The sequence below is a fragment of the Neopelma chrysocephalum genome, unplaced genomic scaffold (genome assembly GCF_003984885.1).
Source record: "Neopelma chrysocephalum unplaced genomic scaffold, ASM398488v2 Primary Assembly neopelma1_25, whole genome shotgun sequence".
Taxonomy (NCBI): Eukaryota; Metazoa; Chordata; class Aves; order Passeriformes; family Pipridae; genus Neopelma; species Neopelma chrysocephalum.
The window spans coordinates 26,020,905-26,046,026 of NW_020897694.1; the positions used below are offsets into that span (position 1 = coordinate 26,020,905).

Here is a 25,122-nt window from a genome sequence, read left to right on the forward strand (position 1 = left end):
CATGTGTTGTGGGAGCTTGTCTGAGAGAAAGAACCTCCTGAAACCAGTCATCTGTTTCCTTAGTGAGTAGGATGCTGGGTTTTATCAACTTAAACTGCAGTTCAGCCTGCTTGCTCTGCCTAAACATAAGTGTGTTTGTCTAAGGTTTGTTTCAAACCTTCATGCTTCATGTTGGAAGCTCTTACAGGAAACCATTCTCTGCTCTCTTAGGCCGTGAATCACGCTTAACCTGATACTCTGCTAAAGATCTGTGAGGAGAGCAAGGCTCTAACAATTGTTAGACGGCTCTGTGCTCTTAATTTGTTCAAACATCTATAGACATTCAGAATTTGCCTCAAAGAAGCTCAGGTTGTGCACATTGTTAAAAGCATTTCAGGCTTGCTTGAAGGCTTCTAAACTGAATCTGCAGTCAGAGGAAGGCTGTCTCCTACAGAACATCTTAAGGGCCAGTATCTTTTTGACCCGGTTATGGATTCTGCCAGGTCTGATCTGTTTCTTTACACAGTTCACCCATTTTTCTCTTTAGTACTGCATTTCTTAAGAGCAGCACGTCTCAGTGTCCAGTGCATAGTGATAATGTTTTTAATAAGACATGTATTGATACTGACACCAATAGCCAACTGCAGAATACAAGCAGTTACTGCATTTTTCTGAGCCAGAGTTTCTTTCTGGCCATGAAATGGAGCAGATTCCTGGTGGTTTTATTGCATAGCATCCTAAGATCAGCGGTACCATGCTCTGGGCTGTATTTTCTGCCCTGCCTGTGGTGTTGCAGGGCTAGTGAAGCAGCCCATGAATCCCCTCAGTTGCTACAGCTGTGCTGAGCCCTGGAGGCTGGCCATGTTCCTGGGAACAAGCGAAATACCCCACTAGACTAGTGGTTTGAGGAGGGGAAGGATGACCTTTGGTGGATGCCAGCAGACAAGGTCCTTTGCCCTCTCCTACAGGAAGGGAAGAGGAATAATGCAGGAAGCTGCCTCAAGTGGGAGAGGGAAAAGCACATATCAGGCTATCCTGTTAGCAAGTGCCAGAAGTGCTGCATCCAGCACCAGGTCCTAGTCCTGGCTACCAGGTCTCACATAGGTTGCTCCTCAGCAAGGCGTTGGGTGCAATGCCAGGAATTCCCAATCCTTTTTGCTGGGACAAAATATGGGAGGTGTATCTCAGTGACTTAAAGCTGGCTCCTTTTTCCCAGAGCCTGAGAGATTTTATGGCGAGGAGGAAAAGGTGTGGGCAGTGCAGGCAGAGCGTGACATGCTCCATTAACATCTGGCAAGTTGAATCTGAGAAGTCAGTTTGGATCTACTCCTTCTTTTATCTAAGCTGTTTATTAAGCTATTAATTTGGGCCACAAGCACCATTTTCCATCCAAAAAAAATCGAGCTCATCTTTCCATACCCCTTTAAATCTTTGTATTACAAGTTTCCACACTGGTTTCTTTAAATGCTGACAGAAAGTGGCAAATGGAGAACTTACGGTAGATGAGTTGGAGGGGGAGAATCCTTCAGGCCTGGCTTCAGTCCATTACCTGGAAGGTGTATGCCCTTCCACCCTGCCCCCCACCCACGTGGCCTGTGACCCTACAAAGGAGCACTCACCAGACCACCAGGGGAGAGACGGACGAAAGAGGAAGTTTATTGTGAGGTGGGGGTTTATATAGCTCTTGGGAGGGTCAAAGGGGACCAATCACAGGTGAGGGGTCTTACAATCAGGTAGGGAGTTAACAGCCAAATAAGGAAGGGGTTAACAAAGGACCAATGAGAACACCTTAAGGCATCTTCCCAGGACACTCCTGCCTGAGAGATAAGGGGTCTTACAGAAGGTATCAGGAAGGAGCAGCAGTGACTCTGCAAAAAGCCATCTTAACACGTGTTTAAACAACATTAAAAACTTCTGATTCACCAGTCCATCTTTGGCAGGACTTTTTCCATACATCCATTGCTACAGAGAACCAGAAGTTTCCCCCTTTGGTTGACCACTGAGCACTGTAGAAAGTAATGCTGGGGCAAGCCAAGATAGCTATTTCTGACCTAGGAAGCCCTCATCAGACAGTAAAAATCTGTGTTTTGCACCTTATCCATGTGCTAGGAAGAAAAAACACTATGTACTTCTCAGAAATGCAGGCAGACTTACCCTCTTCCAGGGAAGCTGGTAGTTTGACTCCTAGATCACAGGCACATCTGAGGAAAGCTGCTACTCAGTATTACCAGATGTGACTGTGTGGCTGGTAATTTGCAAAAAAAAAAGGCTCTTAGATTTTAGCATATGGAAGGAGAAGGCTCAATCAGGATTCATGGAAGCAAGTTTGAAAACCTGTAATAAAAAAGCACTCAGGGAGGTGTAGGAAGATGAGCTAAATGTTCATTTATTAACCATTTTCTGTTTGAGAAACAGCACTTGTGCTCAAGAAGAGCAGCATGATAACACAGTTTATATAAACAGGGCAGCAGTCCTTATCTACCACCTGAAATGCAGAGTGCCAGCTAGTCAGTTGGTTCTGCATGTCTGGTGAGGAGGGATGAAGAGTACAGTTTCAAAAGTGTCTTTGTCCTATGTGCAGAAATGAGGTATGTGTTGTAATACAAACCTCTGAGTTATGCATTATGAATTCCTGACACAAAGACATTGAGAGGGGCTTGGTGCCAGTGCATTGAGCTCAAGGATAGTTTGCATCGCTGAAGTCACTTTTGGGTACTTCTGGGGATTAGAGCTGTGCTACACCCAAATTAATTGGAAATTGTTAGGGAGAGAAATCGCTTGTCCAGGATCTATTAGTCACATCTAGAGCCATATTACATTCATCTCAGTGGGTCTCTGGGAGGGATGCACGCAGGATCAGCTCTGAGCTCCGCAGCAAGATATGAAATGTTCTTGCATTTACAGTATTTTTTCATGCAATGGTGTTACTTTCTCTGATCCTTTTGTTTAAAAGCATTTCTGATGCATGTTTCCTGTAGATTGGATTTCTCTCATGACAGGGATAGCCAGCCAAAGTCTTTAAATGTGTGTACGCTCCCCAGAGGGTTGGTGTGACTTCGGTGAAGCTCTGATGGCTTCATCAGTACATTTCTTATGCTCTGAGGAGTGTTTCATGCACTACTTACTGCTGAAAGGAAGCTGCAGTGCCGGCCAGAATGGGCAAGGGAGTGAGAAGCACTGTGTAATAGAAGGGCGTGAGCTAGGAAGGGGCTGTTTTGCTTTTATCGACTCTTCTTTTTGAATTACAAAACATTACTCTTATTTGAAAGGCAGTTGTAATGACGAATGTTTAAGGTATTTTTTAGTATTAGAACTTTAGCTAATGATAAAGTCATAAAAAGTCAAAAATGTCCAAGTGCTCAAAGACCAGCTATAATATCCGGGAGGGAGATGTTGTTCTTCAGCATGTAACAGAAGATTGCACATTGTAAATATAATTTTTTGCAATTGATTTATTATTACTTTGGCTGCAATTGGAGGCTGCAATCAAAGATTATGTTCACCTCAGAATCTTTGTTGAGAAATCTTCATCTTCTTCTTTGCCTTGCCACCATCCCCATCAAATTTCTGTTTCTTCTGATACCATTCATGGATGATTGAGGATGTGGGCTGACTTGAAATTTCTTTCCATTAATTTTTCAATTATATACACTAAGAATTTCATGTAATTCCAAAAATCTGACATAGCTACTTGTATCATCCCTGTAAGTCAGGGTGGTGACCATTTGTAGTAATATAAATAAGGTGGTGTCTGAGTTTCTTATCAGGTATAAAAGTCAGTCTCTTCATCCTTTCTTGCAATTGTACACTTTTATTGCTGTAAAATGGAAGGGACTATTTGGAGAAATATGAGAAATTACCTGATTATACAATAATATCCCCATTATTCAGCATGATTTTCAGTGGCTTTCACTCATACAGTGTGAGTGGAGTGAGGGCACAGTATGTGTGGGGAACACAGCCCCTACATCTATGGAGCTGGGGATCGCAAATCAACTCCTGATGAAAAGTTGTGAGATCCTAGTTCCTGAGCTTTGTCCCTTGTCACTGGCAGATAGATACCATGTTCAAACAGTGACCCATGATAACAAGGAGTAAAAAGAACAATTTAGCCGTTGATGCACAACAAATGAACAGCTTCTTCCCTCTCAGCAAGCTGAGTGTTGTTATTCAAAACATACACCGCAGGGAGAGCTCTCTTTTGTGCTCCTGTGCTTTGGGCTGTTGCAGCAGTAAGACATCATCTGATAGATTGTGTGTTTGGTTTTTATTTTTATGTGCTGTGTATTTGGATGCTCTTTTCCTGTGGTTTCTTCTTGGTTTTTTTGAGATTTGCATGTTGAGCTGAGAAACAGGGCATTGTAGCATGGAGTTTACTCTGGAGTCCGCCATGGAGCTGAGGTGGAGTGAGGGTGGGGTTTAGGAGGCAGATGTGAAGCTGTCATGTTCCCCCATGCCTGGCTTCAGCTTTCCCTGCCTCTCTGTTCTCCATCACAGCCTACATGCCTATGCACCATTCCTAGTGGGAAAATCATCTCTGTTGCAAGGGGCAGCATTTGCATGAAAATTAATAATGAAAGCAAGAAGAATTGCTGAAACAAGGAGCAATACCCAGCCATCACATTTCTGTATTTTCTCCTAAGGAAACCTGGCTTTATTTCTTCAGGCAGTATGCACCTGTGTGCAGCACAGGTCATCTCTGTTGGCCTGGGTGGAGGGCTCTGGTACGATTCAGCTTTTCACTGTTCAGCCAGCAGCTGGGCGCAGGCTGTTGCTTTTGGGGAACGCCCTTCTCTCTGTCTGTGTCACTGCCAACATGCAGAGTAAGATTTGAAAGCCCTGAGAGTCATTGGCCAAAGCCAATGAAGGGGAACTGTTCCTGATGCTTTGCGTGTGACCAGTGTGGTGAAATGCTGTGCAAGCAGTCAGTGCTGGCTGTGCTGAAGAGTGACCAGGGGGTCAACTTTTAGGAAATAAGGACCTGACTGCTCAGTGAACAGTTGCACTAAATATTAGCTGTTGGAAGCACTCACTGTGACTTCAGTAGGCTTGAGCTCAGCCTTCAAGTAGCTAGCTAGTAGATAAGAAATTTGCAATGTGTATTCTAGCCAACCTATATTGTAGCCTTCAGATCAGAAAAGCAATGTCTACTTAGAAATAACCTTCCATAATGCTGTACTTAGTATTTGTCTTGGCAGTAAATAGATAACTATATCTATGTCGTGCTCAGAAAGGTACAAAATTGTTTAAGTCTATTAGATTCAATCAAATGTAGAGACATAAAAAAGGATCCAGGCAGTGCCAGAGAGGTAGAGAATAACACATAAAGCAACAATTCTTATAATTACCAGATACGGTGCCGTTATTGGCAGCAGTACAAATTCATCTGGCTTTGACATTTCTGGGATGATGTGTAGTGGCACAGCATAAACCGTTTGGGATGGGATGCTGCATGCTGACTCCACAGGTGGAGAGTGGCTTTCCCTTGCTTCCTGCCAGTGTAGTGCTGCTGCCTTAGACTTCAAATGGTTGTGATTTTCAGTTGGGGGCACTTTCATGTGCACTACTTTGAGCAGACCTTCACTGGATGGAAAGTTTTATTTACAACCTACCAGAGGAAATCTCAGTGGGGAGAGCTGCTGGATGAGTAGGACATGGTGGAAGGGAAAGTCAAGGAACAGCATAAAGGGGAGATTATTTGACAGACAGAGACTACCTGGAGACAGAAATTGTAGAAATTGTACTTTTATCCTCAGGTAATGTGGAGACTGTAGTCTTGTGATGTCCATACATGCCTCTGCTCTTCCTTGCAGTTTAGAGCATTTCTTAGGCATGATTTGACTATGACAGTGCTCATCTAACATAGTACTTTTGCAAAACTGGTGATGGTAATTAAAGTTATCAGTGACACAACCCAACTTCTTATCCCAGTGTAACCTTTGGGTTTGGAAAAAAAACATTAAAAAATCATGTTGAGAACCGTTTTTCCTTACTTAAATAGGCATATGAGTGCCTGGGAGTTTTCATCATCACGGCTAGGCTTCGCGAACAAAGATTTGGGAAGGGCTCTACCCATGTTTCTTGCAAGCGCGCTGGTGGCTAAAAAGGCCAATACGAGAAAGACATGTCCGGTTGCAAAAGGCACAGCAGAAAGACTCCTTAGATGGTATATTCTGCAAGGCTCGATTCTTTCTGCATTGTCTTTTCTCCTCAAGGGTGATCCTGCGAGCTTTCTCAAAGGCATCAGCAGCATTATAGATGGTGTGTCTCCAGGCCTCCCGATTGGAGGCCAGAGTAGACCAGTTATGGGGGTCAATATGGCCGAGGCTGAGTTGTTTCAGGGAGTCCTTGTATCTTCTCTTCGGGGCTCCTCTCTTGCGGCAGCCAGTGGCAAGTTCACTATAAAGCAAGATCTTGGGGAGGTGGTGGTCCTTCATCCTGGAGACGTGCCCTGCCCAGCGCAGCTGTGTTCTCAGTAACATGGCCTCAATACTTGTGATTGCTGCCTGTTTGAGAACAGATGTATTGGTCACATAATCTGACCAGTGGATGTTTAGGATTATACAGAGACAGCGTTGATGGAAGCGTTCTAGGAGACGCAGGTTGTGGCGGTAGATGACCCATGATTCGGAACCATATAAGAGAGTAGACATCACTATGGCTCTGTAAACACTGATCTTGGTACTTTTCTTCAGGTGTTTATTATGCCATACTCTTTTATGGAGTTTTCCAAAAGCACTATATGCCTTCGCTAACCTGTTGTCTATCTCCCCGTCAATCTTACCATCCGAGGAGATGAGGCTGCCTAGGTAATTAAACTGTTGGACTGATTTGAGCTCTGATTGGCCGATGGTGATGTGGGGATGATGGAGGACTTCCTGAGGTGCAGGTTGATGGAGAACTTCAGTCTTCTTTAAGCTGACTTCCAGCCCAAAGAGCTCAGCAGCATCTGCAAAGCAGGATGTTAAACGCTGCAGGGCTGCTTCTGTGTGGGCAACAAGGGCAGCGTCATCAGCGTAAAGCAGCTCCCAGACAAGATGGTTTAAGGTCTTGGTGTGGACCTTCAGTCGCCTTAGGTTGAATAGGCTTCCATCAGTACGATATCGAATGTAGATACCGTCCTGATCATCAAGGTCTGCCGTGGCCCTTTGGAGCATCATGCTGAAAGACTGTGAATAGGGTAGGAGCGAGAACGCAGCTTTGTTTCACACCATTCTTTATTAGAAAAGGCTCAGAAAGTGTGTTGCCATATCTGACTTGGCCGTGCTGATCCTCATGAAGTGAGATGATCATTTTAAGGAACTTGGGGGGACAACCTAAACGTTCCAAAATCTGCCAGAGACCTTTTCTGCTCACAGTATCGAAAGCCTTGGTGAGGTCAACAAAGGTTACATAGAGACCTTTGTTCTGTTCCCTACACTTCTCTTGCAGTTGTCTGAGAACAAATATCATGTCTGTGGTGCTCCTGTTGGCTCTGAAACCACACTGACTTTCAGGTAGAATTCCTTCTGCTATAGCGGGTATTAGTCTGTTCAGGAGTATTCTTGCCAGGATTTTGCCAGCAATGGAGAGCAGAGTAATGCCACGGTAATTTGAGCAGTCTGATTTAGTACCTTTCTTCTTATACAAGGTGATGATGACTGCATCACGAAGGTCTGAAGGTAGTTCGCCTAGTTGCCCGGGAGTCTTAACACAATAGGAAATAATTAAAGGCAGTCTATGAAACTGGCTATTGTTCAAATGAACATGGAACAATCCCTTGTTTGTCAAGTGAGTCTCTTTGTCTATTGAAGGATAAAATAGGTGTTACTGTGTAGTATTTATAAGCTGTGCCCTCCACGTTTCCCAGTTAGAAAAGCATGCAGAGAAATTATCCAACAGAAACATAACCATGTTAACTTTACAAAACAAAAAATATGTCTGAATATGTATCTATTAATGTAATAATATGTCTTGCCAGTGAAAGTATATTCCTAAGAACAGCTGCATCCTCTGTGATTTGGTGATTGTGAGACCTCTCTGGTTAAATTGCCCATACTAAGGAATGCAGTTTTATAACCTTGTTGTCTACTTATACTTTCACACAGAATTGTCTTAAAAGTGTGAACTACGGCAAATGAGTGTAAAACAATATATCCATTTAGCATAAAACAGAGGCCACATTATCCTTGGATTTATTTAGGACTTGATTATGTTTCTGTCCTCTTCCAAGATAATGCATTTCTTTGGCTGAATTGCAGTTGCTCACACCAGGACTGGATCTGTCTCCCAATACTCAGATGTGAGAGCTGAACTGAATTGTAAAAATTGAGGACAGCATGTAAAAAACCATGCTGTAGGAAATTTGGATGCAGTATTAGAAGTTGGAAAGGGGAAGGGAACAGTGCTTCTCCCCACACAGCCCTAGTGATTTTCTTTTGAAAGTATAACTTGGTTGTAACAGATCTGTAACAGTTAGGTTCTTACAGTCATGGTTTTTCCTCCTGTGTTTTCTAAAATGTGTTTGGATTCAGTCAGAGCGTGGTATCCTTGCCTGTCTCGCACATGGTTTAGAAGCAGGAATATCTTTTTCATCAGGAGTTGAGTTTCTCCCAAATGGAGCACTCATCCAAGTGCAGCTGGCTGGGTGGGAGGGAGCAGTTTGCATTTGTAATATCATAAGTGACACACTGAAAGAAAATTCCTACCAGTATGTAACACTTATGAGTCAAACGCAGATGCTGGATAGATCTATTTTTTTTTTGGTTCCACTCTCCTTTACATAAGCAGAAAGCTTTTCAGAGGAGGAACACCCCCCAGGTCCTGTTCTGGGTTTCAGACATTGTTTCTGAACAGAATTAACCTTCTGCTCTAAGCCCACATATTGTCATGGGATTTTGATATCTTCTTTTTCCCAAACCATTTTCAGCCTTCTCCGGTGTGTTAAAAATGCTAAAAATTTTCTTTAGGAGTCTAATCTTTCTGTTGAGTTCCTGCCCTCTCTGTTGTTAGGAGTGAAAGCCAGGCTGGGTGAAAGGTGTACTGTACTTGGGAATTACACGTCTGTCAGGAATATTCCTCACACACTTCTGAGCAATGGAGCATGGGGATCAGGTTTTTAAAAGAAATGAGCTATTGGGGTTCTTTCTGCGCTTATAAGTGATTATGCGGTTTTATTGCATGACTGAAGTGTGTGGTATTTCTGTTGCTGACAGGGAAGGTCGCTCTAATGCTCACATTAAAGGAGATTACCAAAGAATCGGAGATGTTATGCTAAAGAACATTCAGAATATGAAGGTAGGAGTGATCCTATAACTATTAAGCTTTGACATGGATTAACATTAGCATGCTTTCCATTTTTGTATGTTGCCTCTTGTGCTGTTGTCTGCCAATTGAAATCAAGGATTATGCTATGAAAGTTTCCTTTGATAAAGTAGCAAGCATTTGGTGAGATTGGAGAATTCTCTCCATTCTCCAAATATAGAAGCAACAAACACAGAAGTTCAGGAACACCTAATTTCCAGCTCTTTTTTTCTTCAAATAAGAAGGCAAAGCATTGGAATTTGTGTGGATGAGGAGACTGTTCAAAATCCTACTTTTTCATGCAAATATACATGCTAACATATTGCAGGAGTAGTGACCATAACCTGGATATTAATTAATCTTGGGAAAGGTATATTTCTGCACTACAGTGACAAGTTAGATGAAAGGTTTTTGAATCAATGAGAATAATTACCTTCAATCCCTTTAAAGCTAAAATGAAAAATACATGTATGAGCCATAAATCTAGGTGTAATATTCAGCAGATTTTGCAACTGTCTTTAATCTGGCCAGAGCAGTATTGTTGACGCTCTGTGTTACTGAGAAAACAGCATGGAATGCAGGCATGGGAACCTGTGAAAACTCTATGAACTTTTACAGTAGGGATATAAGCTCACCTTACTATGATGTAGCTATGCATCCAAGTCGATGTGGGGCAAAACACGACACTTCACCTTTGGTACGTGGATCTCAAAGTGCTTTTGAAACTGTCCAATAAATCCTTCCTTGGTGATTGCCACTTGGGCATTCTGCAGTTAGTAAATGCAGCAGCTTTGAATCCTTGGCTGGAGGAAGGAGCAGTTTAGTCATTACAGCTCTCCCAAGATGTTAGTTAGTACTAGATTTATCTTTCAGAAAGACAGAGAGACGCTGAGAAGTGATGTTCAAGTGATTATACAGCAAATCAGAAGAAGGAAGCTTAGAAATCTCCATTTACAGTCCCCAGCATAGACAGCCTCGTCACCTCTGCAGTGTATTTAGCCAGGAACTGCTTTTTTCCCTCAAGGTATAATTCAGATGCATTGGAATAAATGTAAATTGGACTTTTCTACCTCCGTCCCTCCATGCACACCTTCACTTACAGTTTTTAGAATACCACAGAGCTTCTGACAGATTCTGCTCTTGGTACCTTGCAACATTAAGTTGTCTGTCCTTTGCTGTCTGCAGGTCCATCTGGGGCACTAGTGTAAAGGCTGTGAACAGTCCTCACTGTAACTTAGTCCTGTCAGTGTGCTTTCAGCCTTCCAATTTTCCCTTTCCCATTAGAGGGTTTTACTTCATTTGCTTTGAGATTCACCACCACTGATTAGCTGATATGTGAAGGAAAGAGGCAAAAGCTAGTTTAACTCAAAAGGAACTGCACAGGAAACAGTAAAATTAGTTAGAGCTCTACTTATTTATCATGAGAACTGTTAAAAGACCTAAAGACTGACATTCCTTTTTTAATTAACATAGGAGAGAAGTTAAGAGCAAGTAATTAATGGGTAGTCTCTGTAGCAATCTAGAAGGTCTGCTGTGTCTTGCCTGAGACTTGTAAAATGAATATGCAGTGTATGGAGGAAGCAGCTTAGCTGTAGGGAAGGTACTTGTCACAAATCACAGGAGAGGGAGTTGACTAGAAATGTGTCAGAAAGCACAAACTTCAGATTAAGCAAAAGTGTCTTCTCAAGTACATTCATTTTATGCATTCAGTGTCTTTTTGTTGCTGCCTAATGTTTTACCTCCCAAGGGGGCACAGTCCACGCCAGCGAAGCTCCCCCTCTCTCACTCCTTTCCATGCCCAGGGCCGGGGACCGCCGGGGGCGCCCCTCGCCCAGGGCGCCTGGGAACACTTCCATCAACGCTGCCTCCGTACAATCCTAGACATCCACTGGTCAGATTATGTGACTAATACATCTGTTCTAGAACAAGCAGCAGTCACAAGTATTGAGACCATGCTGCTGAGAACACAGCTGCGATGGGCAGGACACGTCTCAAGGATGAAGGACCACCGCCTCCCCAAGATCTTGCTTTATGGTGAACTTGCCACCGGCTGCCGCAAGAGAGGAGCCCCGAAGAGAAGATACAAGGACTCCCTGAAACAACATCTCAGCCTTGGCCATATTGATCAACATAACTGGTCTCCTCTGGGAGGCCTGGAGACACACCATCTATAACACTGCTGATGCCTTTGAGAAAGCTCGCAGGATCACCCTTGAGGAGAGAAGACAACGCAGAAAGAATCGTGCCTTGCAGAATATACCATCTAAGGAGTCTTTCTGCTTTGCCTTTTGCAACCAGATGCGCCTATCTCGTATTGGCCTTTTTAGCCACCAGCGCGCTTGTAACAAACGTGGGTAGAGCCCTTCCCAAATCTTCGTTCGCGAAGCCTAGCCATGAAATGAATGTTTTACCAGATACTGGAAAACTTTATTTGGCTGCTCAGAGAAGCTCTGTGCATCCTGAAGAACCAGTTCACCTCTAGAAAAACACAAATTAATTCCATGTCTTAATTGTTTAAAAAAATCTGCTGAATTGTTTTAAAAAGGACTTGTAAATATCTGCAATACTGAGACGTAAATGAAGTTACATGTTTCATGCAAACCTCATTCACTTGCTGGTGCACTGGTTGCTTCCCCATGGCCAGTGGGATGATCTTAGAGACTGCACTAAGGAGAAGAGGCTGTAGTCCAAGAATGAAGAACTCTAACATATCCATTTGGACAACACCTCTATTTTTGTGTTTGTTCAGATTCCCAGGAGGTGCAACTTCTCATGAATAAGAAGGCAGCAGAAGCTAAAAGTCCATTTGCCTGCATCTCAGCTCCCCAAAAGCACCTAAGGGAACTGGGGCAACTAAATCCCTTCATCCTTTTAGAAAATCTCATTTTCTTTCCTAACTCTGCATTCACATTGTCTGGCTGTCTCCCTGTTGCACCCAGTTCCATGAGCTATGTTCATGTCATCTCCTTGCCTTTGGATTTCTCACTGATAAGAGACTTAGTTTCGTTGACTCATGTACTTTTGTTTTACAGGGAATGCAGAACAGGTGGGGGTGTCTACTTCAAATGAGTAATGACATTTCAGAGCCATTGTGTTTTAGAGTGATTTTGTTTGCAAAATTTCCACTGCTGTGCTAGTTGGATGTTTTGCTGGAATAGGTTTGGACTGAGTCACCTCTCATAGTGATTGCTAAGAGCTCTACTACATCCTTTTTTTTTTTTTGTGCCTATAAGCAACTGACAATTCACCTGCGGAAGCACAATGAGATTTTAATGGAGTTGGAGAATGGGATCAAGAACTCTCGTAAGCTGGAGACCTTTTGCAGAGATTTTGAACTGCAGAAAGTTTGCTACTTGCCTCTCAACACCTTCCTTCTCAGACCTTTACACAGGCTTATGCACTACAAGCAGATAATGGAGAGGCTTTGCAAGCATTATCCTCCAAGCCACACAGACTTCAGGGATTCAAGAGGTAAGTAAGAGAAAAGACACCAGTTCTTGGGGTTGTGGAACAGCATCCTACTCCATTAGAGGTGTATGGCTGGACAAAAAAAAAAAATTTTTTTTTTAAACCGACATTAAAAGAGGATTGAGTTGCAAAATCCAGCACTCTGAACACCAGAAACAGTAGGATTCAGGTTGTATACACATTATGCCACGGTCTGGGCAGGTATTTGGAAAAGAATTCTGCTGGGGGTTATTAAACACACAGAAATAACAGACGGTTCAGGAAGTCTCTTAAACTGAAAACAGTTGGGAGACTGGGAGAGAGCACAAGGAACGTACCATATGTGCTCCTCTTGTTCCTTGCTTTCCCTAGAGATCTGCTAAGAACACAAAATATTGGCCCAGGTGAACCCTTGCTCTGACCCAGCAGGGCTGCTGTTATTATGTCTTTAAGTGCTATTTGCCTTTTTTTCAAGACATATAGTGTACTCTATTACCATTTCCATGATTTGTTTCAGGAACTTGAAACAGCTGGCTTGGATTTTTTTTTTCAAACATGAAAACATTTCCCCCCCCATAGTCTGGACTCATTGCCTGCAATTTCTTTCTGATGATTTGTTTTCCTTCTTCTTTACTCCCGTCCCCCACCCCTGTTGTAAGCTATGTATGTTTAAGGATAACTGTGTTATCTGTACAGTTAGCATCGGTGCAGATCCAGGGAAGAACCTGGGCAGGGAGTAACGCTCAGCATAACTGCTGCCAGCCATAAGGTATAGCTGAGTTAGCTGGCTGAGTTCCCTCAGGTTCCGTACAATGAGACCCACAGCACGCAATGCACAAAATGTGGAGGTAACCTGACCTGTGGCAATAAGAAATGCCACAGAGGTCTGTGGCAATGAAGTGCTGTGGGGCACAGATGTTTGCCCAAATGTAGCTACTGCCTGAATGATCTCAGGGAATGCACCAAGGTAGTGCCTTCATTTCCCTCAGCCAAGGCTAGATGTTGAGGATGATGTGTCCATTCCCAGTGTGCCACAGGCAGGGAGAAAAAAATGAATGTTTTTTCAAGCATAAAGAACATCCCTAGATTGATTGGAGATGTAGGAAATTAAGTCCTTTAGGAGAATCCATTCACTGGTGCACTGAATTGACTCTAGTGTTCTTACAAAGTTCCTGTGGCTAAAATAGAGCAAACTTTGGATTCAGGAAATGGACTGACTCTTCATTACAGCACTCCACCCTTTCCACTCCATAGGATGATGTCCAGAGTTTGTGTGGGTAGCTGAGTTTGCGTGTGCCTGAGTAGCTTTACACTGTGAAGAAGAGTAGCACAAGAAGGTTTTTGAAATAGGTGCTGCAGATAAAAGCCATTCTTTTTGAACATTCTTGTAAATTTTTAATAAGCACTTTATGAATTTGTCCATCTAGCTGCTTTGGCTGAGATTTCTGAAATGGTGGCTCAGCTCCATGGCAATATGATAAAGATGGAGAACTTTCAGAAGCTGCATGAACTGAAGAAAGACTTGATGGGCATGGACAATCTGGTGATCCCAGGAAGAGTAAGTAACAGAGTTGTGATCAAGATTTGATGCAATTTTAAAGAATTAGGTGTGTTTCAGAAACCTGTTAATTAGGAGCTGCTGTGACATTGCCTTTCCTCATACAAATCTTTTTCTCCCACCAAAAACTGTCAAACGTAAACATCATAATACCATATGTCATGGTCTGACTCCCTGGCAGAAGCCAAGCTCCAGCAGCCACTAGCTCACTCTTCCACCGGTGGGATCTGGGAGAGTTCTGGAAGGGTAAAAGCCAGAAAACTCATCGATTGAGATATAGTTTAATAGGTAAAACAAAAGTTGCACATGCAAGCCAAGCAAAATAAGGAATTAATTCACTGCTTCCCATGGACAGGCAGATGTTCAGCCATCTCCAGGAAAGCAGGGCCCGATTACCTGTAACAGTTACTTGGGAAGACAAATGCCATCACTCTAAACATCCCTACTTCCTCCTTCCCCCTGCTTTACATACTGAGCATCATGTTGTATAGTCTGGAATATCCCTTTGGTCAGTTTGGGTCACCTGTCCTGGCTGTGTCTTCTCCCAGCTTCCATGCACCCCCAACTTCCTTGCCAGCCTGGTGGTATGAAAAGCAAAGAAGGCCTTGGCTCTGTGTAAGTCCTGCTTAGCAGTAACAAAAACATCTCTATATTGTCAATCCTGTGTTCAGCACAAATCCAAAACACAGCCCCATACTAGCCACGGTGAAAAAATTAACTGTGCCCCAGCCAAAACCAGCACACCATAGAAAACAGCAACCTTTAAAGCAGGAAGAGGCAATCCTTGTTTACTGATTTTGTATAGATTTGGGCAGTTGTAGGCAATCCCAAACATCTATTACAACAGATGCACTAAAAATGTAATATTTATCACAGTGTTCAGAGCTTGAACAGTTGCATATTTCCTCATTTCATGCTGCCCTTATTTTTTTTCCCAACCTTCGATGCTAGAGCATGACAGATTAAAGGAAAGTAAGACATTTGTGCTGGAGGACCTTCAGCCCTTTCACAATGCCTTGCTTTGAAACTCATGGCCCTGGGGACAAGCAGTCTTTTTAGTCTACATGTAACATTAGGCAATAATTTTTGAGACAAGGTTGCCTTAAGTAAACACTTTTAATTGCGCTACAAAAATACCAACATCTCTTTTTTACTTGTGATGCTTTTTTAAGAACAAAGGCTTATTTCAGAATAAATGAGCCACAGTGTAATATTTGTAGCCTTTTTTATTTTCCTAGGCACACGTATCTCTGCACGCAAACTTGAGAGTTGTCAGTTGCTGAATTAGTTACCTCCCCACTCCTTTGACTTTTGTGTGTCATATACAAATATAATACTTGCGGCAAATGAAACGCTGGGGTACGAAGTTGATGTGCCATTGAGAAGGCAGTGCTGAGCGCAGGTATTTCTGGATTTGTGGCTGTTCCCCACTCCCTCACTTCACTTTTTCCCTGTCTCCAAGCAGCTGCCACAGCTCATGTTTCTAGTGATCCACAGACTGTTCACATCCTTGGCAAGTCCCTCAGGACATTTCACAGCCCGTGCATCTCTCTATCACATGAAATTAAATGCTGTCATCGGGTGTTTCTGCTACCCTATTCTATTTAAAGACTGAGCAGTCTTCCTGTCCTAGGAAGTTCAAGGAAAAGGCAGATGGGGAGGCAGAGGTTGTTTGCCTGCCAAGGCAAGAAACATTGGCCACCGTGCTCTGGCACATGCCGAAGATGTTGCTGCTTCCAGCCCTTTGGCTGCTCTTCTGGCTCTGACTGAAGTCCCTGCCCTGGTGCAGGCCTGGCTGGGAGGCAAGTGCCACAGTAACCCCATCCTTTTCATGTTGTCCCAGAGTGGGATCTCTGCTGCCACCAAGCTGGTACCTATATTGGACATGAAAACATCCCGTGGTTGATTGTGCTTGCACGTTGCAGTGACCTGCAGCTCCTGATCCATGTGTTAACACAGCACTTGCTGTGGTGATGCTAAGCCTACTGGTGACTATCAGATGGTACCATAGAAATACTAATTATGATTAATACTCTTTGGTGGCCAACAACAACTTCCAGTGGCCTCTCTGGTAACATGAGCTTACTGTGGTACAGGAATAACCACCTCTAGCCACTTTTCCCACCCCTTACCCCTTAAGTAATGCAGGTGGGGGGACTGGACACATCACAGCAAGCCTAAGGTATCCAGATTGTCTCTCTGAACAGATTTATTTTAGACAGCCAGTATACCAAGGTGGAGGTGATTCTGATGCTTTAGATAGGTTTTAAATGCACAGTTATGAGTAGAATGACCTTAGAAAGACTGTAATAAATAAATATAAACCTCTTTGCAGAAGCTGGAGGGAGTGACTGAAAAACTATATCTTCATGAGTTTCAAATAAGTGAAAGTGTGAGTTACTGCATAGTTCACAGTAACCCCAAGAAATACAGCATTTTGAAAGTTTCAGATGTGCTACTTTCCCTCTTATTCCATATCTAAACATTCTTAAGCAGTTTGATCTAAATTAATGTGCTGTATTATATAAGATGGATGGTACTGGGATAACTTACACTTCCAGAAAAATATGCTTCTTTTTTTGCTGCTGATGGTGATGTTGAGTTGTGTGGCTGATTTTACATTGCAGTTAAGAGATATGTATGCTATATACACCACAGAAGCTTACCACTGGCGAACCAATAACATATAGGGCAACTTACCATTGGTTTTTGCATCATTTGTACCATGACAAATACTCATTCAAAACTGATGAAAGAGAGAGCTGCCTGAAGTTAAGCTTTCTTAATTTTAGGTAAAAAAAATTTTGCTTAGCTGAATTTTCCTAAAATGAATGAAAAGAGTTTATCCTAAAGACAGTTAAAAATGGAAAGGAATGATCCTATAAATTTTTAACATATTTAATAAAATTAAAAGTCTTGGTGACTGGTAGTCAAATCATTCCTATGACCAAGTAGTCATATTTATGTTGGCATAATAAAGAAATTGTCATTTTTACAGGAGATACTATTTTTTTATTTGTTTCCCACAGGAGTTTATTAGACTGGGCAGTCTTAGTAAGTTGTCTGGAAAAGGTTTACAGCAACGGATGTTCTTTCTGGTAAGTAAGAAGACAGTTTTTCTTTACATAATGAAATGTAACTCTAGGCAACTATTAGATATACTGTTAGACTCGAATTGTGAATTACAGTAAATATTTTTAAACAACCTTTTTTAAATTGGCATAATACATCGCCTGTGTAGCTGGTTGTTAAAAATTTACATCTCTGTCCAAATCCAATGTAACTGCTTCTTACAAAGATAAAACTATTTTTTATATGACCAGGTGAATATAATGGTAAAATATTACCTCCTAGCACTTTGTCTTAGATAAAAGCAGAGTTATTGCAAAATGAAAAGTGGCACCATGGATAGTGATTATATGCAGAAAAGAAGATAAAGAGTGACTTCTGGTGATATGAACAATAATCCACATAATGCTCTCAGGACACGTAACAGAACCAAATTTTTCCATAAACCATCCAGTTTCAGCCCACGGATGCCCAACATATCGGTGAACGTGTCTTTACCTGGAGATACATTTTGCAACTCTTGCTCTAGAAAAGGTTATCTCCTCCCAACATCACTCACAGCATTTTCAGGTTATAGTGATCCCACTCGATCTCTGATCCACAAGAGCTGATCAGATGGTTCCTTCTCTCTTCCTGGCCAGCTGATTTGCTCCCAAGCTCCCCATCTTTCTGATGCTGAGCCCTTGGTGCTAGCACACTGGAGTGCATAGAGTTTCTAATCCAGTGTTACAGGGTAAAATATTGAATAACTACTGCTGTGTGGCACAAGAATACTTCCTTGTATGCAAAAGGTGAAGACAATATGTGTGTAGAAAAGCTTGTGAGTATGCTAGGTTTTACAAGGTGTTTGATGTTAATCTTTCAAATAAGTCGAAGATATAACCTGATAAATCTACCTGGGTAGGATTATCCTCTGCCTTTAAAGACACTGAAGAGGAAGCCTAATGAATATGGTGCATATTTTCTTGCATACCAATAGTTCTTGTCACCAGATGATGCCTCGGTATTATACCTGTATAAAACATTAAAAATCTAAGACTAGACTCTCAAGTCAGGTGCTCGCTCTGTCAAAGAAGTCTTCGATCTGTCTTAAGCACCAGAGTCTATTTGGAGGTAAAATCCCAGGTCAGTATTGTGGGATTCCGAATATATGTGCAATCATTGGCAAAATTAAATCCCCCTCTAGTGGCTGATCCACAAAGCTTCATGAATTACTGCTATTGAATTGTAGAGGTCTGTGGTGAGAGCTCTGTTTCATATCAGAGAGTATGATTTTCTCGATGCAACCATCTGGTTTGAGAAAAACACCCTTTGACCTAGGTGGCACAGTGAAAACATGCCATTTATTTTATGGCAACAAAACGCAGACAGTCATATAACATGCTTTGAACAACTGCTGTTTCCTGCATGAAACTCTACAAATTGAGATACTCAGTGTCTTCACCTTGGTATTTCAAACCTAAATCCATCTACCTTAAAACAGGTCTCCCGACTTCCTTCTGAATATGGGGAGTAATAGACAGCTACTCTATTCATAAGGGTTGAGTGGGACACATCTCTTGCATATACTTATCTTTCCACTCAAGCAGAAGAAAATATTGATAAAAGACACATCTTCTGTATCTTCAAAGTATGGCAGAGAGTGAAATGCAATACTCGGTTTCACTGCTGTTGTGTGGCTTGTTAGTTCTGACACAGAGATCACAAAGGGAATGTCAGATGGCATTGGAAAATATCTAGTGGAAAAGTGTGGGAACATACCTAAAACTAGCTCAGAAGGAAGACAGGTGCTAACACGAGGTAGTGGAGTATTGTGGAAGCCAATATTTTGAATTCATGCTTTAAGATTGTCATATAGTCCATTTTTCTGCATTTACCATTCTGATATCGTTTTTCCACATACATCCATGCCAACCAACATCATTCTAATAATGCTTATTCTTGTTTTTTAGTTTAATGATATTTTGTTGTACACAAGTAGAGGCCTGACAGCATCCAATCAGTTTAAAGTCCATGGGCATCTTCCACTGTATGGCATGACAGTAAGTATTATGAGAACTTAAGGCATTTGTGCTTAAATGGCCATTTGTGATCCCATCTTAAGTGCTTGATGATTTCTGCTGGACTGAAAGCAGCAGCCAAAGGGGGGGGTCTCTGATTCAGAGAAGCTGGGGTTACGTTTTACAGTGCCTGATTGGGGCTGTGTTGGGTTCAGCATGTGTTCATGCAACCTTCTGCACAAAGATGATTATATAAGCAAATGCGACAGGGAAAAAAGGCATTTTTGAGGGCTGCTTCCTCATAAAGCAAACTTTTCATGAGATGGCTTCTTTATTTTTTTTTTTCAACTATAATTTAACCACTATTCTTACAAGTAATTCATCACCAGTTCAATAAAGACACACTGTGCAAGGCAAGTAAACAGTAGCGACCATCCAATTTCTATAAAAAAACCATTTCCTAATGTTTCCAGATCTGTATCTTAAAGCCTAAGTAGTGGGAAACTGGCAGCAATATATCATTTGGAGCTCTTGCTGCAATTCTTCTGGCACACAGCCAGTTCAAGCCAATAGGACCTAGTTACCTCTTCCTATATGGTTTCAAAAATATTTTTGCTAATTTCAAAACACTTTCATTCCCTCCATTATTTTCATTGGAGCTTCTCATGGGTTTGTATATCTTCTGTACTGTTTTCCTGAGAATTAAGTTAGGTAATCACTACCACAGTGACTGATTTTCTCTAAACACCTGCAAGGCTTTGAGTTTCAAGGAGTCTACCCAGTTATTGATGGCCATTTGGCCTGAACTTGTTCACAACAGAACTGTGTTATGCTGCAGTGTCCAGAGCACTCACAGCCTTTTTAATATACCCCTTTGTATGATAAGTCATCTTCTGATAAAAATATCACTATTTTCTTTGACACAAAGCAGACAAAACCACACTTTTGGTTTGAGAGGTTTTGCAGGACTAACTTACCATTCTTCCAACTCGCAAACCGCCGTTTTTTTTCTCAATACCTAGCTCAAAGTTGTTGTTTGTGAACATTTCCCTTAGATTTCTTTTCCCCAATGGTAAGAGCTTGTTCAGTTCACTGTTTCACCTTAAGAAATACATACTTTCTGAAATCTGACTGCATTTGGGCTTTTATCTCTCAGATAGAAGAAAGTGAGGAGGAATGGGGAGTTCCTCATTGTCTGACACTACGAGGTCAACACCAGTCCATCGTTGTTGCTGCAAGGTAATCCAGTGAAGACAACATACACATGTAAACTGTATTTCTCTGCAGCTATCACAGTGGGACAGAGAGGCATCATTTTGTTAGTATTTGCTCCTAAAACAATTTCAAAAGTGTATTTTTTTGTGAAAGCCACTTGCTAAAAAAAAGTGAATGGGACAAAACAGAGTGGCAAGTTGGAACCAAAACTAAGTTATCAGGAAAAAAAAAAAGTAGCATCTTGTGACTAAATTTATTTAATTAAAAGTAAGCTCAACTTGTTTCTTAGAATTTGCTTTCGGCCTGTAAAATGTGAATAAAACTTGAATTTTCATTGTAGTACCCGTGCTGAAATGGACAAATGGACTGAGGACATCCAGATGGCAATAGACCTTGCAGAAAAAAGCAGTGGCCCTGCCCCAGAGCTACTGGCAAGCAGCCCACCTGACAATAGTAAGTAAATGCTAGAGAGTAGGTTTAACTCACTTTTGTCAGTATGATTGCTAATTGGTGCTAAGCAAAATGGTGAAAAATGCTGGCCAGAGGTCAAACCAATGCATTTGAAGTTGATTTATATATATATGTATAGATATATTTATAGATGTGTCATTTTAATGTTCTTGTTGATGTTAGCAGAAATTTTCATTGAATAGAGAAGTGATTTAAGCATAATGATTTCAGGAACTATATAACCAGATTTGGGCAGTGCCTGTCCTTGGAAGGTATTAAAACACCAACAAAGCATGGTAGTTAGTCTTTAATTCTAACACTTGCAGAAACACATTAAGTAAATATATAAAATATAATAATCTACTTAAAATCTGCACAAAATTACTTCTAAAATTGTGTTTTAAAATTAGTTCACAATACTGTGGACAGAATTGATTTGTTTAATTTTTCCAATTATATATGTTGTTGCATAGAGGAAGAAAGATGCTTTTTCCCTGCATTTCATAGAGTCTCCTGATGAAACTACTGTAGACCAGGAATCTGAGGACGACCTCAGTGCATCCCGCACCTCACTCGAACGTCAGTCACCACACCGTGGCAACACTACGGTGCACGTCTGCTGGCACAGAAATACCAGTGTTTCAATGATCGACTTTAGTATTGCTGTGGAGGTATCTGCCTCAGAACGATCTGAACTGCAGCTCCAGGCTCGCTTTTGAATTGACAATTTCCTTTTTGCTCCTCATTAATAAGTGCGCTGTTCCACTGTCTCCTTCTGGGGAAGTTTCAGGCACACCTACTGAACTGCCTCCCATATCCTCAAACAATGGCATAAACCATCACTCAAGAAGCACATATCCACTCCCATAGTGCACCTCTGTAAAATCAGTTAGAGCAGTAATTTTCATAGAAGTAACTGTCCAAAAAAATGTTGATGCCCTTTAAAATTTAAAGTAGTTCAAACTGTCTTAATGCTTTCAGTTACAGAGGCATTAAGTCATTGCTCGAGCGGAAAGGATATTGTCTTTAGCTGCTGCAGCCAGAGTTTTAATTATGTGTATTACTAACTTACTTTCTTTACCTAGCCATCTTTTCTGGAACCTTTTGTCATTGCTCAGTCTCATTTGCTTTTTCTTTATTTGTGTTTTCCACCTCAAAATAAAACCACTTTTTTTCCCCTTGATCACAGCTAAGCCAATTTGATACACATTTGTTAATTCTGTGCTCAACAGCCGAGGTGTAGACACTGACTTTTCAAAGACTGAAATAAAAGACTCCTAGTTCAGTGTAGGTTTTAGGATGAAGTGGTAAGCCTGCTAAGGTGTTCTTCCTTCACCAAGACAGTCTCCAGGGAGCTCGGAGTACTTTATCACAGCCCTCATCAAATGGAAATTAATGCTCAATGAAAATGGAAAAAGGAATCGTAAAGCTGAGCGCACTTGCACTCAAGCAGCAGCCCTCAGACATCAGGCTGCCATTGCTTTAGAGAAGAGGTATTGATGCAGAACATATACATGCAAGGACAGACCTATTCCTAGTTTGTGTAACCACCTCTGTTTTTAAACTGAAGCTGAGTTTGTTGCTGAAACATGACAAGGAAAATTATTCTGTACTAGAAAATGCTGACTGTAGAGCCTCATTTCCATCCTACACAGGTGGATTTTCCGCTCTTTATGCCCTTATATCCTGCAAGGGAGGAATATTTCAGCACAGGACAAGGCCTCATATTTTTCCCTAAAGCAGAGGGCTTATTATAAATAGATATAAAACCAGTGACTCATTTTAACAATTAAAACATTTAGTTAGGCAAATCTAATTAGGTCTGAGATCAGTGCTCATTGTTCCTCATTTTTGTTCCTTCCCCGTGCCTCAAATGAACACAAACAAAGCAGTGAAGACCAAACACACCCTGGAGACGTGTTGTTCTGTGAAAACATCTTCAGCTCCACTTCTGTTCCATGCGTGGCAGGTTACGCTCATGCTCACGTCATTCTGTCGGTGCCTCTCACTTCAGCATTATTGTTTATTTTCTTTGTGTCTCTCCCTCCTTTCTGTCTCTCTTGTGGTAGAAGATCCTCTCTCTGTCAGTGACTGTTCCTCCCTACCTGCTGGACTGATCAGTGATCAGCGGCCTGTTTCCATTTCATATGTCTGCTGGTACCGAATGCAAAGCCTGTCCTTTTATGATATCCTCCAGAGTAATGAGGTAACAGAAAATTAAGGAGTACAAGTGTAACTTAGGACAAGGAGGCAGCAGTCCAGATATCAGAGAATGAGATGATAAAGGCTTAACATATATCCAAGGCTGGTGACAACAGAACTTTTTAAGAGTACTTCATTTGTAGTAGGTACACCAGGACCTCCAGATTTTGACTATTAAGCTTTACACATTAAGTTATTACCTTCTGCATTATAGAAACAGAATGATGTAAAGAGCTGTTTTGATCTAGGTGAGAGGCCTTGCAGTCAATAAGGAATGGGAAGTCATTAATAATTCACTGAGAACTCCCCTTCATTTGCAGGGAGCAATGATACTGCGCTTTACATATTCAGTATGTGAAGAGCAGTTTCTTCAACCAGCCATTGAATACATGTGCTTTGTTACGGCTTCCTCCTCCTTTTTGTTAAACTATCCAAAATCCAGCTAAGAATAAGGTTAACAGTCCTTGTTTTTGAAATCTTCGAAAAGTTACCGTGTGAACTCCCTGGGTACTGACAGCTCAATCTCTATCTGCAACTCTCAAGTATGTAATAATTTTCCTTTACATCACAAATTCATGTCAGACTTTCTGTTTCCATTCTTTTTAAATATCATTCTAAAAGAACAGAGTAGGATAATAAGACTTATGTTTAGTAATAAATTACTTAAAGCCATCTCAATTGAGAAAATAATTAGTGTAGTAGCTTTGAGATTTTGGAAGTACCCAGCTGCAAACAAAAAAAAAGTTACATAAAGTACTACTTAGCAGTAATAAAATTCAGAAAAGTATGTCCATTCAACCAAAACACTTTCATGTACCACAAGGTCACATACAACCAGATAAAGTCAAATAATTTTTCTTAGAATAATTAAGCTGCAAATACCACTGTTTTATTTGGCTACTTTTGATATGTTTCAGAACCAGCTGTCTGGAAACCTCCTAAGAAAATTCAAAAACAGCAACGGGTGGCAGAAGCTTTGGGTGGTGTTCACCAACTTCTGCATGTTCTTCTATAAATCGCACCAGGTAACTGACTGGATGAGTATGTGTGTGCCTGGAGAAGATGTTTGGGGTTTTTTTTCCAAAGAGAGAGCAGAAAGAAAAGTGGACATTAGTCACAGATGCTGTAGGCGAGAGAAGCAGGTGCACTCGTCACAGCTACACACACAGCCTTCACTGCCACTGGAACATAGAGCAGGGCCTGTTCTCAATCTGCTCTCTTGTCAGTTCTTTCCTGAAGCTTTCAACAGTCACAGTACAGATCATCCTTAAAAGTACAGCAGACCTCACTACTCCTCAGAAGTTGTGGTGCAAGCTTAAATAAGACTTTTCTCTTGTACAAATTCTGAGATTATTACAATTAAAAATTATGAATTGGAGTATATTCTACCTGTAAGAGGCATAAAGAAATAATTTGTTCAAACATGCCATGCTATGCCGTGCAGTGAAAGGACTGAAGCAATGAATGCTGCTGAGTGGCCAGCACACTTCTAAAGGAGTAACAATGCCAACAATGAACATGCACCATCCTGATGATGGTCTGTAACAATGGCAGATAATTAATTATGTTTATTGCAAGTATATAAGCCTGGTGTTTTTCCACACACAGGTAGAAACACAGTGATCTTTAAATGAGTGTGTATCTCCCCTCCATTTACTTATGCGCTCTCTTTAATTAAGAGCATTTGATCTCACAGCACTTTCCATCATATTTTTTCAGGACAATCATCCTTTAGCCAGCCTTCCTTTATTGGGATATTCACTTACTATTCCTTCTGAATCTGAAAACATTCACAAAGATTATGTGTTCAAGCTACATTTCAAATCCCACGTGTACTACTTCAGGGCTGAAAGTGAATATACGTTTGAAAGGTAAGTTTGTCTTCTGTGAGAGGAAATTTTTGTTCAATTCCAGGAGTGT

At 41.4% G+C, this 25,122-nt stretch overlaps 1 protein-coding gene across 9 annotated transcripts in view; it reads left to right on the forward strand.

The window, feature by feature from the left end:
• The window catches only part of FARP1 (FERM, ARH/RhoGEF and pleckstrin domain protein 1), a 208,702-nt gene that overhangs the window by 180,869 nt on the left and 2,711 nt on the right, over nt 1–25,122 (forward strand). For 5 of the 9 annotated variants that reach the window (XM_027674662.1, XM_027674664.1, XM_027674663.1 and 2 more), the window contains 10 exons: nt 9,174–9,255; nt 12,495–12,732; nt 14,136–14,266; nt 17,296–17,364; nt 19,288–19,377; nt 20,492–20,574; nt 20,891–21,003; nt 21,508–21,671; nt 24,120–24,227; nt 24,922–25,073. In XM_027674662.1, coding sequence (XP_027530463.1) covers nt 9,174–9,255; nt 12,495–12,732; nt 14,136–14,266; nt 17,296–17,364; nt 19,288–19,377; nt 20,492–20,574; nt 20,891–21,003; nt 21,508–21,671; nt 24,120–24,227; nt 24,922–25,073 — 1,230 coding nt within the window. Of the gene's footprint in view, nt 1–9,173; nt 9,256–12,494; nt 12,733–14,135; nt 14,267–17,295; nt 17,365–19,287; nt 19,378–20,491; nt 20,575–20,890; nt 21,004–21,507; nt 21,672–23,069; nt 23,207–24,119; nt 24,228–24,921; nt 25,074–25,122 lie in introns of those variants that run through there. The other 4 variants (XM_027674661.1, XM_027674665.1, XM_027674666.1 and 1 more) reach the window with 4 other exon arrangements.